At 39.4% G+C, this 18,007-nt stretch overlaps 1 gene segment (V, D, J or C); it reads left to right on the top strand.

Moving 5' to 3' along the window:
- Window positions 1-18,007, top strand: part of LOC113265892 (T cell receptor gamma constant 2-like) — a 43,229-nt gene that overhangs the window by 15,110 nt on the left and 10,112 nt on the right. Inside the window, 3 exon segments of the C gene segment in view lie at window positions 7,713-7,769; window positions 14,016-14,345; window positions 16,118-16,243. Coding sequence covers window positions 7,713-7,769; window positions 14,016-14,345; window positions 16,118-16,243 — 513 coding nt within the window.

The following is an 18,007-nucleotide window of genomic DNA, read 5'->3' on the forward strand; positions in this document are numbered from 1 at the left end:
CCACACCCTGTCCGCCGTGATTCCTGACTGCGGTGGGTTCCAGGGGGAGGAACTTGAGAGCCTGGGTCTCAACAAGGCCTCAACTGTCCCCTAACACATCTACAGAAACAAAGGTAAGAAGACCCCTGAATGAAATATGGAGTCAGAGAACATGAACACTTTCTAGAAAGAAGTGAATGAAAAGACGGATTAAGCTTCTCACACTATCTGTGCTAAATATTTTACACCGATTATTTTATTTAATCCTCAAAAGAGCAGCAGAATGGACTGAATTGGCCACACAAGGAGATGGGGCCGCCCTGACTTTTCAACACACACCAGCCATGAAACACTATGAACAGGAGGGAAAGGACGGCCTTATCCATGTGGCTTTGAAGTGACAAGGTACTATGTAGCCATCAATAACCTGTCTTTAGAAGAATTATGTGTAAAATTTACAAATTCAGTGAGGGCTAGAGAGAATTTTCTCAGATTTGGGCCTTAGTCGGCATTTCTAAGATTTCCAAGGGGCCCAGAACCTGTTGTCCTAAGAGAGGACTTGATCAAGACAGAGGGTCAAAGGTAGAGTCAGTATTTTCGGCACTAATGCAGTCAATATTTTTTTGATTTTTACATTTAATGAGATTTATATAACAATGTAAAATGTAACTGTATATGACACTTAAATTGGTTATATAAATTTTTCCTATCTAATACTATTACTATTCTAATTCCCTTAAAAAAAAAACTAAGCTAAAAAGGTACAATCAAACATAATGGCAGTATAATAGTTATCACAACAGGAGAGCTGCAAACTCTGCCCAGCCAGGCAAGCCCCAGTTTTGTAAATAAAGATTTATTGAAACACAACCTTGACTGTATACTTAGAAATTGTCTGTGGCTCTTTCCACTACAAAGACAAAGTTGAGTACTTGCAATAGAGACCCACAAAGTCTAAAATGTTGACCATCTGGCCCTCTACAGAGCATGTTTGTCAATCACTGCTCTAGAATTATATACCGTGACATTTATTTTTATTTTAGGTTTCTCTATTTCTCAGTATTTCCTCAGTGATCCTTTGTTACATACCCATCGTCCTTGTAATAACGGACTCACTCCAGGTAAATTGCTTAATGTATCTTTGATTCATTTTCCTCATTTGAAAATGAAAAATATAATAATACTTACCTGAGAGAAGTGTTGCAAGGAGGAACTTAATACATACAAAGTTCTTAAAGTGCTTGGAGCATGTCTAATGCTCAGTATATTGAGGCTTTCCATTCCTTATATGGGGTATTCCAGCATATCTGAATGTAACGTACAAAATAGGAAACAAAACTCATAAAAATTTTAAGTAATAGAAAAAAGCGAAAACACACAACTTTTCCTTTCAGACATTTCTAATCCAACACCTGCTGTTGACCTTTCCAGAACGTAGCCGTGCCTATTCCTTTCCTAACGGTTTATGACTCCTTTTATGCTGCAATAGCAGATGTGAGGATTCACAGCAGAGACTTTAGGGCAAGAGCCTAAACAAAATGTTTGTTATCTGACCCCGCAGAAAAAAATTGACAGCCCTTCCTCGCAAGGAAAGAGTAAAGGAATGAGTTTGTAATTGTAACTAAAATTCAAGATGTAGTTAAGAGAAAATATTGACAAAGTTTACTCCATGAAAATGAAAACAAAATTTGCATGGCAAAAAGCACCGTAAGTTAAAGGACAAGAGCAAACCATGAGGAAATATTCACAACCTGTAGAGCACGTAATGGTCCACTATCACCAAAATAAAAACACATTTTAAAAATGGAGGTAAAACATTAAAATATCCTACAGGAAAATGGCAAAAGACTTGAAAAGTCTATTCATGAAAAGAAATATAAGGTAGATCTTAAAATTATACAGAGTTGATGAACTTCCCTTACAATAAGGTAGAGTTCATTTGATGCTACAGAGATACCGTATCTCTCTCGTAAGCCTGGCAAGAACGTAAGTTTGACAATACTCAGTTGGCAAAACTGTTGAGAGATAACAGGCACTCATACATTTCTGGTAAGGATGCAAAATACAGCCATTTCATGGGGGAATTTAGAAATATCTAACAGAAGTTCGTATGCATTTACTTTTCAACCTGGCAAAAACACTTCAGAAATTTACTCTGAAGGCACAATTTCAACACTGAAAATATATGCAAGAAAGTATTCATCGGGTAACTGCAAAATGTGAAACTACATAAATACCAGACATAGGAGATTGGTTGAATAAATGGGGCACGTGCACCCACTGGAGGACTATACACTGTAAAACAGGAAGTGCGATGCAAAATCAACTTAACTTACATACCAGCAAGACACAATTGGAAATTGAAATTTAAAAATGGTACCATTTACAATAGCAACAACACCACCAAAAAACCTATAGAAGAGTGAAAACTTTATCCAAAAATATGAAGAATCTGTATGCTGACAGTAAAACTTTAAGAACTAAATAAATTGAGAGGTATGCCATGTTCACATCAGAAGCCTCAATATTAAGATGTTGAAATTTCTCCCAAAGGAAGTAGATTCAATGTAATCCCAATGAAAATCCTAGGACTTTTCATAGAAATCCATAAACTGGCTGCAAAATTCATACAGGAAGGTGAAGGATGTACATTGCCAAATCAGTTTTGAAAAAAAGTTTTAAGACTTACTATTAAGCCTCAATGATCAAGACAGTTACATATCGCCGGGAACGGCCAGCAATCCCTGTACCGACGGAAGAAAGATGACTTCAAACTTCGCCATGAAAGACAGGAAAAGTAACAGGGGTCAAAGCTCAGATGCGAAGACCCTTTGCTGCTCTTTTATTGGTCCTTCAGGATAATCACAAATCCTTATCACTGTTTCTCAAGCACGTGAAGTTGACAAGGGGTCTTACTGAAACTGAGAGGATCTGTTTACGGGAAAGATACAATATGCTAATTTGGGCGTGTTCTACGAGTTCTGCTAAACATAGCCTAGGGGACAATGCCTAAGTCTCTTACGTCACAGGCCAGCTGTCTGGGCTAAGAAAGCTTGGGGAAGACAACTCCCTGTGGCGTTCCTACGGGAGAGTGGTCACGTAGGCCTCCATATTCCAAAGGCCTAGGGCCTTCTCCGAAACCCTCCCCGCGCTCAGCGGCCAACGTGTTACATTTTAGCAAGGCAGCTATTCTGGCTGATTTCATGCTCTACGTGAACCCCAGCAACGTAGGGTGAATTCATAGATGCATAGATAAGAGGAAAAGAATTCAGAACTTGGACAACACAGAAGTGATTAATTTCTAACATGATGCCAAGGAAATGCAATGAACAAAGAATAGACTTTTCGACAAATGGTATTGGAACAATTGTTCACCTATGTGAAAACAAAAGAAAGCAGGTACAACTCAATACCCAACACAAGCTAATTAAAACTGTTTTTAAGTTGTAAATGTATAACCTAAAAAATAAAAGTTCTGGATGGAAATACAGAAGAAAATCTTCGTGACCTTGGGCTAGGCAAGAATTGTTCATAGAGGACACCAAAAGCAAGATCAAAAAGAAGTATTTGATAAACTACACTTCCTCAAAATTAGCATTTCTGCTCCTGCAAGACTAAAATTAGAAGGCAAATGGAAAAATGTCCGGAAAATGGAAGGAAAAGCCACAGATTAGAAGAAAATATTTTTAAAAGACAAATCAGGAGTAAGACTGGTGTTCAGAGTATTAAGAGAAACATCACAACTCAATAATCAGAAAAGAAACTCAGTTAAAGAATGGGAAAGACAAATACTAGAATTTAGGCAGAAATCACCTTACATTTGCTTTTCTTCTGTTTTTGGTAGAATTTTAAGGTAAGGAAAGTACAAAAACAAAATGGCAGAGGACTCACATGTGCTCAGAGACATAGAAAGCTCGAAATGGCACTGCCACCATTTTACAATAATATCCAAAAAAGCAGGAAAGAAATTTAATATTTGGAGTCCATCCGAGAACTGAGGTTGCAGGGTATGTGACTTATACAAAATCTGGAGACAGACAAGCACTTGCAGGGCCAAACAGGAGGTGAGCATTTGCTCACCCTGGACAGATATTGTCAAACACATTCGATAGTCACAAGATCAAAGTGGAATTTGTCAACGCACTAGTAAGTGTTGACTATGGACCAATGAGAGAGTGTGAACCCAAGGAGACCACATATAAGGTATTTCCGAGCACCTTGCAAGCTTCTTGTCCAACACCCCGCAAAATTCTTGCAGGGAAGATCAAGGACAATCAAGAGAGAGCTTCCCTTGGTGCTGCGGGAGGGAAACAACCGTCAGGGCTAAATCCACCCGGACCTAATCTACACCATCACCACGGTAGAAACAAGTGACGTCATCTGCCGGGGAAGGACACTGCAGTTGAGCAAAGGCAAAGGAGGCAGCCGCTGAAACTTTGCCCAGAACAACTCCTTCTGTCCAAAAGTAACACAATTTCTTCTGCAATAGGATGGGCACCAAACTACAGCCTGAAGTAGGTGGGAAACTCCTGCAGCTGGGGGAGGGGACGGGGATTGAAAATGCTCCACTTCCGGAAAAAAGGCAGGAGTACTTGTGAGGCCACATCCTTAAGACCTAGTTTCACTGTATCTGCTTAAATTGAGACTAAATAAAAATACCAGAGAATGGCTCCATTCCTGACCTTTCACCGCCATGCTGGCAAACCTTGAGTAAGAGCAACAGTGGAATAGAGCTGAGAGAGCTTCAAGAGACAGACTCTCTCTGGGGAGCAGAACAAGGAGAAGACTCAAAGACAAGTGAAGAGACAAAGACAAAGCAGAACTAGAGGATTTTTAAGTGTCTCAACTCTGACAACAACAAATTTCAACCCTGGTAACATAGCAACAATAAACTTCAAACCCAGTCTAACCCCTGACTACTTAACCCAACCCCATGTGACCCAAGGTCACTTCATCTTCTATACTTAGCTCTCTGGGGAGGAGACTGGCTTCAGGAAGTGTGAATTTTCTCTGTCTCTCCATTATAAGAAGCTTCCTGGGAAGCAAGCCATACCAGTGTGCACAATGGTGTGGACTCAAAATGAATGAATAAATGAATGAATGAATGAATGATGGAAGTACAAGGCCTTTGGAGTGGTAGAGAACTAGGTTTGAATACCTGCTTAGCCACTTAACTGACAGCACCATCCAAGCAAGTTACATAACCTTTTTCATAGCGTTGCTGGGGACCGAAGGAGGTTCCATAGAGGACAGTCTAGCACAGGGTCAACACATCACTGTGTCCTTTCCCATCACAACTAAACTGCTTCACTGAGCCATCTCAGCTAACACAGGAACTCAGAGACTCTTTAAATGTCGTATCTTATATTGTCCTCCAAACAACAGTAAGGTTTGCTTCATTTTGAAAAGCTAAGAATTGTGAATAGGAAAAGAGTCCAGGGTAATAATACAATTTTTTTCCTCCAAGATTTTTCTTCATTCACAGCAGAGTATAGGAACATCATAGCATCTAAAGCAAAAACTACAGCAATTGTTAACATCCCCCCAAATTTGTGAACTTTCTCCAAACTACTGATCTATAAAATGTATATATTTCTTCATAAAGTTGTGGGATTATTATCGCATAGTGATAAGTCTTTTCTTTTTTTTTTTTTTCAGTACCAATAAGTTTTTATGTATTCATTGTATTTTCCCAGGGTAAAGAGAGAAGGGAAAAGGGTCAGCGTGTGTATTACTTTTCTGCCAATTTTCATGATAGCCTCATAGTTCCCCACACTCTTGCCAAATATGGTGAGAAATCCGTAACTTAGAAAAAGAGCTCAAGGATAGGTGTGTTTGAAGCAAAACCTAAAGGAAAACTGTGAAGCTATTGCCCCCAAAAGGAAGATAACAGTGAATTATTATAACACGGTGTTTTGGTGAGGTCTTCTAGGATCTGAGAGTTCTTTACACCAGGGACATATTAAATAACACTGAGACAGATCTTACTGAGAAGGTCTTTCCTTGGTTCTAAAGCAAACCTTTCTCCCCTGTCCTTGCCGCTGAAGAACAGGGTTGCTACTGCCTCCCCAGTCCTGATGCATGCCCCCTCTTGGAGAAAATTCTTACTAGCCAGGGACAATGCCAACTGCATGGATGGACATGTGTCTTTGGCTTGGGTTGTCTATATTCCTTCTTTGTTCACTGTTTTTATGCCAACTATCAACTTGTTCAAGTGCCTCTGATTTCTCTCCTTTGCTTTTCAAAGAAATACAAAAATTAGAATCTCTCAGGATCAAGTCTCCTTTTCCCAAACACCATACAGAACATTGCATATATGTTGCAAGCTCCCTAGCTTTTCCATGGAGGAGGCCAAGGTGCCATGGTACCAACAAAAAGAAGAGTCCCTGAAATGAATCTTGGATGACTCATGCAAGATTACAAGCAATACCAGCCCAATTCCTGCTGGGACACCGATAGGAAAGACAATGGACTCTTTTTCCTGATAATCCTTAAATTCCTCAAGTCTGAGGAAGCCCCCTGCTATTGTGCCTGCTGGGATCTCACAGTGTCACACAGTCAGAGGGGACCTGTAAGAAATCCTTCTCCATTACTAACCCTCAAGTCCTTTCTCACTTGAGCAACCACAGCAGACCCTTTTCTGCTCTTCATCACGGGTTCATAAGCTGGGGGGACAGGAAGGGCCCATTGGACATATGTAGTCTAATGCCCACACAGCAAATGGGATATGGAGGTCCGGGGATGGCAAATGCCTTGTCCAAAGCTAGTTAACCATAGGGGCAGAGCTACAAATGCATTTCCAATGATCACAGAAGAGCATCCAAGAGGCTTCTTCTTTCAACCTATCAGAGAACTGGGTTTGTTTTCCAATTTGAGTTTTAATAAAGAATCTATTTTTCTATGGGAGATAGAATTCTACAATTTTTTTTTCATTCCAGGAAAATATTGTCATCAAGGTAATTATTTTCTTGTACTCTTTGCACGGTAAAGATTAGTGTTTCCAAATGGTACAAGTGGCTTACTAAAAATTGGAAACCATTGTTCACATTTCTCAAGTATATTTCTGTTGGCCTGTTCGATTTTTCAGTTATTGAGGCGTATCCTCTGTCAGAAATACAGTCCCAAACTGCTGACACAGCAGCCTGGCGTTCGTGAGAACAGAAGGGCTTTTCCTTTGATGCATTTCTGAGCAGTTTCACACACTTGAGCACCTGGAAAGCAAAACCTCTTAATTCTCTGGACAATGTTTCTGGTAATTTAGAAAAGTAGATCATTTACCGTTTGGTCCCTATCTCTTCTTTTTCTTTCTTTTATTCTATTTTCTTTTTCCTTTCCTTTCCTTTTCTCTTTCCTTCCTTCCTTTCTTCCTTCCTTCCTTCTTCTCTTTCTTCCTCTCTCCCCCTTTCTTCCTTTTTTTCTTTCTTTCTTTCTTTCTTTCTCTCTCTCTCTCTCTTTCGTTCGTTCGTTCGTTCGTTCTCTCTATTTGCTCTCATTGCTTCCATTTTCTACCAGCACTTTTCTGTGACTACTGCCTCCATCAAAACAGACATTTGGGTCACTTGTTCTGAGAAAAACTAATAAAATATCAGATGTCGCAAAGCTTATATTCAAGAACTTTCAATTCCTTCAAAAGATCAGATTGCCAGTACAAGGTTTCTACCCGCTGGTCCTGCCATGAAGCTCAGGAGAAGGCTGACTTTTTTGTAGAAGCTCTAACCAGTGTGAGAACCTCTAACCAGGCGGGATCAAGATATTTGCAGAAGGAACTAAGCTCACAGTAACGCCTCCTGGTAAGTAACTTTGTTCCTTTTAGATCCTGTGAATGAAAAACTGATAGATGCTTTTTAGAAAAAACAATGCCGAATCAATTTAGCATTCGGACAGCAATTTTGCAGCTACTGGTCGCTATATCTTGAAACAAAACTACTTTGTAAATGGTTTATTTACTTTCCTGCTTGCAAGCAGATTGAAATTCTACTTTTAGACAATATACACACAAAAGTATAGATGCAGGCTTGAAATTAAAATATTTCTGTGACCGTGTCTGTGAACTATTTGTGTAAGTTCAAGATGTTTTTATTGTAGATGCTCTTTAAGTGAGGAATACTTTGATGAAGCAGCTGTAGTATTAACACTGCTCCTTTATTAGTCAATTGTGCTCCTTTCTCTAATAACCTGCAAAACCTGTGTGATTGCTTTCGATCTCGTCTTTAAGTGCAGTGCAAAAAATTTAACGCTTACAGTGGATGACTACAGAACATCAATAAATCAACATATTCTTTTTATTCTAGCTTCTTAGTGGGTAGGCTGAGGCTGGTCAGAATTTGTGCTATTGTGACTCTTGTGATATTGCCTAGAGATGGTCCAGTTTAATGGAATTTGTGAGCTCAGCAAATCATTTCTGTTCCAGTGTCCATGCAAAGAGGCTGTCAGCATGGCTTTACATCCTTGTTGGTTCATTTATTGTCTCAGCAAATAGTTACTGAAAGACAGTTTCTATTCTGGACGCTAAAGACACAGTCCTCAACACTCATAAGCTTGTAGCCTAGTGGATAAGTATTCCAGATGCTGGCTTGATTGGGCCCCATGATCTTTGGCCTGTGACTGCCAGAGACATAGAATGTCTTGGATTCATGAGCTCTTTTGCTTTCTTAATTTATATAATAAATATTTATTGCTTATAAAATCTATATATTTCTTTAGTGGAAAATTTGATAAAGGGGACCCAAACCATTCAATTAGAGACAATAATAGTATTAGCTAAATTTTATTAAATCAGATAACATACTGCCTAGTTTCTGTGCCTTATCTCAATCCTCAAGAGCACTATACATGGAATCTTCTTATTCCAATTTCACTGATGGGAAAACTGAGGCTTAGGGAGCTCTGTCTTGCCTAAATTCACATGGCTAGTTAGTGTGACAAAGTTCAGGACCCAATAGATACTTTTTGTTCCTTAGTGCATGGTCTATACCATTATATGCATTAGAAACATTAAACCATAACTATATTTTGAATATATACTCTTTTGTAGTCTGACCTTTTAAATAGACTGTATAGTTGAATGTTTAACTATTAGTAGCTCATAATTTGTATGACTGCTCATGCAGAGAACAATGTTTCTGCTTCTAATCATGGCACTAAAATTGCCTCTCTGCCTAGAAGACATCAAGTACGTCATGTTGAATATACATTTATTATATTCTCAATGTGATTCTTAGGGTATTTCTATAAAATGACAAGTCTTTTTGACACCGTTCCATTCAACCTTCTTTCTGGCATCAGATTTGCTGGAAATATGGAAGCTGGCAGAACGGGAGCAGTTGTCCTACATGAAGGACTCGGCTGCAGAACTAGAGCTGTCTGCACTCCTGCTGGGACAGCTGCAGAGAGACCAGGCCAGACAGGGTCCTCTGAGGAGCAGCTCAGGATTTCAAATCAGTGCCCTGAAAACTCTAAGGGTATCATCAAGTCCAAAAGAGCAGTCTTTCAGGAATAAATAGGTTAAGAGATCATCATTACGATTTGAGACTCTAACAACTCATCTGGATTAGTTTCAGTGGGGATTGAATTCTGGAAAGATCTTACTTTAAAATCAAACCAGATATCTATCCCTCAATGTGTAGAAATAAAAAAATACCTATAAAATATTGAATGTTCATATATTAAATATTAAAATATATTATGTCTATTTTTGTTCCTCTGTTAAAATCATAGAAATAGTAACTGTAAATTACACTCTAGGAAAAGAGCTGATATGATACATGAAAACCTTTTAAGAAAAAAGATTTAGCAGTTTCAGGAAAATGGTGAGAAAAGGTAAAATCAGGCTCTCCAATGCCTGTAAGTGAGTCCAGGCAGAGAGGGTCAGTTCATCCATTCTTGACTATGTTTGTATCTAATGTGACTTTGCTTGAGATTCATCTTTGTTTAATGTCAGCGGTGCCTATTTATATATATTTATATAAATATTGAAAAATTATGGCGCAATCTTAAAAAAGGCACAAAGGGAGATTTCTGTAAAAGCTTTTCAGACAGTGGATTGGTACAACTGGGACTACAAAGTGTTTGGTCCCGGCACAATTCTCAGGGTTACAGGTAAAATATTTTTTAATTCTTCCCTATTAGGTAGGGGAAGGCAGTTGAGGCAGGGAGGGCAGGCTAGGTGCTGGTGCTGGCCCAGAATTCTAGGATTTGGTCCCAGTTTGGTCACAAACAGCAGCGGGATCCTTGGAGAGGTAGGTGACTCCGTCCCAGTCCTTGGGGTAGTTGCTGCCTGAGCTAGCCTGGAGGACATTAACAAGGAGCTAACCAGCTAGAGCAACTGGGGTCCCTACAGGGTGTAGATGTGAGGTCCCGTAGGGATTTCTGTGTTGAAAGATTCGTAAAGAAATTTGTGTATCTTATTTATTAGATTCCAAAAATACCAAAGGAAAAGAAAAAAGAACAAAAAATTGATAAAGTTGCCATTTTGTCTGAAGGCGATTTGTATCAGGTATCGACATATTTAACTGCACAAATGTATCCAAGAAGGTCATAAGCTGGGTTAGTTTTTTTCCAAATTCGGTCTAGTAACTTTGTTCATTCTTCATTAGACTTAGACGTGAAATTTTGCCTGGATGAGGGAGAAAGTGTCACAGGGATGTTTCTACCCTATAGGATCTAGTCAAATAAGTATGTTTTCAAAGAATTTTCACAAGGCTGGTGAAACATTGGAAAAGTGAAAGGAAAGATATATTTTGGTGTCTTTCTGGGAGTGATCAGAGGCACAGATGAGTTCATACATTGAAAAGCAACCTTCTAGTCCCAGTTTTTTCTCCAACTGACTGCAATGTAAATTCTAGCAATCTAATTAAATAATGGTAACACAGATGTAATTCACAAAGTCCTGAAAATGTTTTTTAGGAGAGCGAGGTGCAGAGAAAAATATGGACCGTGGTTCTGGATCTATCACTTTCTGTATAATCATCCTTCAACAAATAAATTTTGATTCACTGGTGATTGCTTTCTTAAAAGTATAAAAATAATACATGCCCATTAGGGAAAAATTGGAAAAGAGAAAAAAATTTAAAATTTATAATGACACTTATTCTGTTAACATTTGCTGTATTTCCATCCATTCAGTCTGTCAAGGTAAGAACCATCTCAAGTGCACGTTGTGGAACTAAATCAAATTACTACATAGGATGGGACATGGTCATCATTAAAAAAGTCAGTTCTACAAATTCCAATTATCACCCAGGGGAGTTCTTTTTAAATCAGGAGTACAGAAAATTGTATTCATTATGATCTAGTCTACAGGTCACTTTAGAACAACTGGTCAGTATTTGCAGAATACTTTCAATTTCTAAGATTCATTGTTACATGTTTCTAAAAATGAGTAGAATGTAGTAAGCAGTACCTCATATATTGTTACTCTCAACATAAGTTGATCTCTCATTTTTTGGTGCAAATGTCTGGGTGTAAACAAGGGAGAGGTTTTATAATTGAATATGTAAAATAACACTAATATACATATAAAGTCAAATATTCGCTTTTTTAATAAAACGTTTTATTTTTCATTTATTTGAGAGAGAGGGAGTGCACCTGCAGGAGCTGGGGGGAGGGGCAGAGGCAGAAGTAGACTCCCCACTGAGCAGGGAGCCCAAGGCAAGAGGCCTTCTGCATTCACTTTATAAAATGCAAGAAATGGTCTTTAACAAACACATTTCATGCTCCCACTGCACCATTACTATGGGCTCCATGACATTTAATGTCATTCACAGATGGTGACCTTCAGCAGACCTGGTCAGGCAGGTGACATGTCTAGTGATCTAATGTGACAATAGGAGGCTTGGAGGACAAGGCCACCAGCCATTGATCTAATCACTCCACCATGAAGACCCACTGCAGGTGTTTGAAATGCCACACTTAATTGAAAATGTGGTTGCTGTGGTTAATTTACATAAAAGTCATAATGCTTTATATTCACCAAATATATACAACTCAGGCAATTTACCTGAGAATTTTTTATGAACATACACATCTGTATTGGAATATTTATTTATTTTGTAAACTGGTTTCTATGTTACACGTCAATGAAATGTTTGCAGCCAAAAATAACACTTTAATAAGTTTAATAAAGAATGTTGAGGAGCACCTGGGTGGCTATTTCCATTAAGCATCAGGTCATGACCTCAGGTTTGTGGGACTGAGCCCTGAGTCCCATGTTTGATGCCAGGCTGAGCGTAGAGACTTTTCTGCATTCTCTCTCTCCCTATCCCTCTGCGCTTTCCCCGCTGCTCTCTCTATCTCTAAAATAAACAAATAAAATCTTAAAAAAAAAATGTTGAAAGAAAAACCGTGTAATATAATTATGTAAAATATGGGCACTAACCATATATAATCAAGAACACTATTTAATGCTTAGTTAACTATCACATTGAGAAAGTTATGCAAGTTCAAGATACCTTCTATCCGGAAAAGAATGAAACTTCAGGGCTCTAGCTAAGGAAAAGGGACAGAAAGTAAGCATAGTGTCTTACCATCCAGAATTTTCCAAGTTCATCATTTGATTTTCAAGTTCTTTAGTATGATGAATCCGAAGTATTCTTATCAAAAACGACTTTTAAGATGAAAACTAGATTCTTTCATGTATTGACTAGAAGCAAAAGTTATGTGAATACCATGTACTTTGAAAAATAAATCTTGCTTTATATAACATGCTTTTTAAATTAAAAACAAAGTATGTGGTTGAAGAAATATACAGTGTCTTTTCAATATAATCAATAAAATACTATTGGCACTATAAGGAATATGTACAAAATTAAAACAAGCACATTATGACCTAATATCTATTTACAGAATGAATAAAAAAACTCATCATTGTTTGCTTACTCATTTAGTATAAAATCAGGAATTTTGGTGCACAGGCAATAAGTCTGAAGAATTTTTCCCCCTTTCTTCTCAAAGGAGAAATACAATTCTTCTTTTCTTAGGAAGTTGCGCATGTGATTATTATTCTAACTCCAAATTAGTTAAAAAAGAAAATCAGTACGGCATTTGTGTTTCAGCTGGAACTCAAATTGGAAAGAGTTCTACTGTTTATAATTTAAATCATTAATTAATAATAAGTATATAACCAAGGACCATTCCAGCCTTCAAGTGACAAGCTCTTGAAAACCATGATGTTTCATTATATAATTTGACATTATGTCTGCAAGGAACTCTGACCGTAATTGTTAACATGACACCACTAGATATGACTTTATTCAGCAGGTGAAATGAAAGAAAATTGAGGGGTCCTACACCAAGTTCAGCAGGCTTGTAGGGCAGATTCAGATTTGGGGGGAGATGCTAAGGGTCAAATATGGTGTCTTCTTAGTTGTGCTTCAACTTCAAATGAAATTCCAATATAAAGTGTACTTTTAGTGAACATTCCCAAAGCAAAATGAAATTTTGACCTGTGCACTACTTGATTATGTTACTATAAGAACATTTCTGTAAATAATCAATAATATTTTTAAAAAGAAGCTTTGGAAATACGGCCATTTTGTTTCTAAATTTCAGGCATTGTAAATAATTTGGAGGTGCAGCATTAAACATTTGCCTACTCAAAATCCTGCAGTGGTTCAGAAGTGAGAAGGAGATATTCTATAAAATCAGAAATCAGGGAGGAGAACTCCAGTATCAGAAGTGGGCATGGGATCTGTATTTGAAGCTAAAGGTCAACTTGATAGATTGTCAAGTATACGTGGAAATAGGTTCACATTTGAACAAGTGACTATGTATTGTTTATAAAGCTTCCACATGGTAATCCAGGCTCTGCTACTTAATAGCTGTGATTTGGGGGAAATTACATAACCTCTAGAACCTCTTTTCTCATGGAAACTAAGAAAATAAGCACCTCGTAACCCACTGTGGCTGAAAGTCCAGGGTAGGCACTAATTCCATAGCATGAATTCTTTCCTTTCACTATGTGCTGGGTGGTTCTAACCACACCATGTTTGTGTTTTCCCCCAATTATGTTTTAAGTGTCATTCCATTTTCTCCAACAGATAAAAGTCCGGATGCAGACATTTCCCCCAAGCCCACAATTTTTCTTCCTTCGATTGCTGAGAGAGTGCTTCATAAGGCTGGAACATATCTTTGTCTTCTTGAGGATTTTTTCCCTGATGTTATTAAGATAGATTGGAAAGAAAAGAATGGCAAAACAGTTCTGACATCCCAGCAGGGAGACACCATGAAGACTAACGACACATACATGAAATTCAGCTGGCTGACCGTGACTGGAGCATCATTGGATAAAGACCACAAATGTATCGTCAACCACGAGAGTGATATAGGAGGGGTTAATCAAGAGATTCTTTTTCCTCCAGTAAATAAAGGTATGTACATATAAACATGACTATAACCATGTACATATAAACATGACCAGAACCCTTTGTTTCAAAAGGGAAAACTTTTTCTATCAAGAATTTTCTAACAAGTATTAATGAAAACAAGCAAATCGAAATTTTTCTCTAATGATATTGCTTTCATGGTAGCATCAATGCCCTGCAATTTTCCCATAGAATTCAAATAGTATGGGATTTGGGGGTGCCTATGGGGCTCGGTTGGTTGAGTGTTTGGCTCTTCATTCAGCTCAGGTCATGATCTCAGGGTCCTGAGATCGAACCTGGTGTTTGGCTCCGTACTCAACACAGAGTCTGAGTTTCTCACCCTCTGCCCCGTTCCCTGTGCTCGCTCTCTCACTCTCTTAAAATAAATAAATCTTCTTTATAAAAATAGTATGGGTTTTGGAACATACGAAGAAAAAGAAAAAGAGCAATTCACTTAGATTTTCTCCCCTCAGTTTCATCATCCAAAATGTTAATGTCACAGTGATGTTTTTTACAGTCATTTCATGGATTAAATGAAACAATACATGTGAAAGCACCTGGCAACTTCACATGCTGTGAATGCTCAAAAGAGAGTCCACTTTTGATGATTTTACTTGATTCAGAAATAAGAACAATTATGCATCTTTTGACAATGTTCTACTCAGCAGTCAAAGTCCTTCTCACTTCAATCTTGCTCTATGCAGAGTATAGCCCACAAACAATGAGAGATACGGGAAAAAAATGCTGTTCATTTGAGGGAGCCAGATCCCAGATCAACCAGAAATAGTAATTTGGTTCCCGAGGTTTTAATATGGTCTCGAGTTTTTAGATTTGAATTTTATATACCACCATAAGGTGAAATTTGGTAAGGAAAGTTTGGGTGAGGTTCACGTGTATAAACATTCTTCCATCCTACACAGTGAATGCATTTCTAACCACGGGCAAATGCTGCTCAGCAAATATTACAGAGGTAGCATGTGCCAGGCTGGATGGGATGCAGGATGAACTATTATCCCAAGGAGGGTCACTAACTTAAAGCAAATATCCTTTTCCTAATCACATAGGGTCACTCATGATCAGGCATGGTGTCCCAAAGTAGTCCCTCTGGTGCAAATGCTGGACGTATTTAGACAGTGTGGGCAGATAGCTGAATGTGCCCGGGTCCCACTGTCATCCATTAACTCACTAGACTCAGAAGTCAAGTCAAGTCCTGGCATTAATATCTTATGGTCCCAGAGGGCCCATAAGAAGAAACCAGTTTGTACTTTTCCCTGTGGTTCACAGCACTTTTTAGCTGTGGGGAACAAGCACATAACAAGACCCATGGAGAGCTTTCTATATACAAGTCTAAATATCTGAAGTCAATCTTCACCTTCTTGGGTCTGTTGAAAAGAAAACCACAGACGCAAAATGGCAACACTTAGCTTATGGACCCAAGTCGCTAAACCAAGACTTAATACCAAACCCAAGGACAATTTCGGCCCCCCAGAAGAGTAAACTTTGACCAGTTCACATGGGAATTTCCTAGTCAGCCCCAGGAAGTTTCCTGATTGACACCTTCCCTTCCCCTTGGGAGGGCGACCTTGCCTAAAACAATGGATTCTTTGCTCATTATTTCCTTTTTCCCCTCCCTCTCAATTGTTAAAACCTCTTCCTTTCCTATAGTCCTCTGGAGCTCTCTTCTACTTGCCAACTGGGATGCTGTGTGATTCGTAAATGGATTAATACAGCCTTTAGATCTTTAACATTTACGTGGTTGAATTTTTGGTCTTTAACAGGTTTGATGGCAGTGATGGAATCCGAAGCAGACTCCGAGGGCCATTCAGAGACAAAGCAAAACACAGAGGTGGTTACTGCGAGCCCTTTGAATTCACGATCTTTCTCACCTGTTCCAAGGGCTGTGGGTGAGTTCTTTTTGGTTCTAAGCTCCACTCTCTTTGTGCTCGAATCCTAATCTAATTGGCTTCGCTTTACAGGGCAGGCCGGCCTGGGCTGGCAGAGTGTTACGCCAGTGTTCAGGGGAGCTAGCAGGTATGTCTGGAGCCCTGTTGAGCTGGCATATTTGCTCAAGGTCCAACTGAACTGGCCGAAGGGTCTGCCCAGAGCCAAGCCCTAACCTTTCAGATCAAGTTCCCCAGGTGGAAACATCGGCAAGTTTCCAGAATTGTTGGCAGTACACACAGAGTCTTCTTGTGGCCAGGACTCAGTAACATCTCTTACTGCCCATAGACTAATGTGCACATAAACGTTTGTCTTCATTCATGTAGATAAAGGCTACTGCTAACAGAGGAACGTGGAAAAAGCCACAAAAATTGGTGGGCACAAGTCAAGCATTTAGAGGCTGTAAGAGCATTTGCTATTTCAAGAACACTCCCCTGACAGTATGAGTTGGTTAGGAAATGGGTTGGATCAGCACTAGGTCACCCATCAACCTCAAGGAAACTTCTGTGCAAGGAGCTACCCTATAAAACACACAACCCCCAATTCAAGGACACATCCCTTTCACGGGTTAGTTTGGCTCTGAGAAGCCCATGTCTTAGCTAATGGGATCCTTAAATTCTTAAAACCTTGTTATGTGTTCTGGGGAACTGGCTGGGTAACCATCAGGTTGGAGAACCCAAAATAATGCCGGTTAGAAATGTGGCATATAACTCATTTGCAGCAGGATAGGGCTGCACTGGGCTGTGGGTTAACTCCATTTGAGGCTAGTGTCCTACCCAACTGCTCCCAGACCTCAGGGCAATGACAACTAGAAACACAATGGCCATAATGGGGCATTTTTTAATTAGAGATCATTAAGAAGTGCACTAAAAAGCAAGGGTTCCCCTATTAGAAGCCTCCAAAAGGTTAACCATTCCAAGGTCGTTTCATGGAAAGACTCACTGCAGAAGGCTAATGAAAAATTAACCGTGGAAGAGGAGCCTAAAACAAAAGACTCTAAGACTGATGGAACTCCTCCTGCTCCCCTCTTTGCTCCTTGGAGCTCTCATTCTAGTCTGAAGTGGAAACAGAAGTCTGCCAAGTTCATGGCCTTACAGACACTCCCATATCTACCTCCATAGGAGAGCCCCCAGATGAGCCCCTCCCAGAGCTGATGAAACTGGGTGGTTTCTGGCAAACTGGTACATTATTCCCTTAAACAGCCAAGTGGAAATTCTGGTAAATTCCAGGGCCTGCAAAAGGGGTCCTAAAATAATTGGCAGAAGCCAGTGAAGGGTGGAAACCCTTAGCAGAATCAGCTCTTTCTGAATCCCTGTCTGATGTGCCTGGTCCAGAGAGGAAATAAAATATCACATTGTCCCATCCTTTCCAAATCCAGACCCATTGCTATTGATCCTTTCTCTCGCAGAGATGGCTATTGTCTTCCTTCTGGTGACGTCCCGCATGACTGCTCTTAACTTTCTGTCCGCCAAGGACCTGCGGCTGGTTGGTTCCTTCCTTCGGCTCTCACTGCGAGGGACTCTGGATCTTGGGAGGGTGATATCCTTTGCACCCTCTTTGGGGACCCATCTTATATCCAAGCGGGGTTATTCCATCTGCCAGAAATACTTAAAATTAAAACTATGCACCCAGAGGGAAGGAAGCACATTGAGGCTCATGTGCTCGGATAGATTGGACCAACCTGATGTCATTTCACGTAAATCCAAGTCTTTGAGAAAATGAGAGCA

This window comes from Ursus arctos, unplaced genomic scaffold (genome assembly GCF_023065955.2).
Source record: "Ursus arctos isolate Adak ecotype North America unplaced genomic scaffold, UrsArc2.0 scaffold_3, whole genome shotgun sequence".
Lineage (NCBI taxonomy): Eukaryota > Metazoa > Chordata > Mammalia > Carnivora > Ursidae > Ursus > Ursus arctos.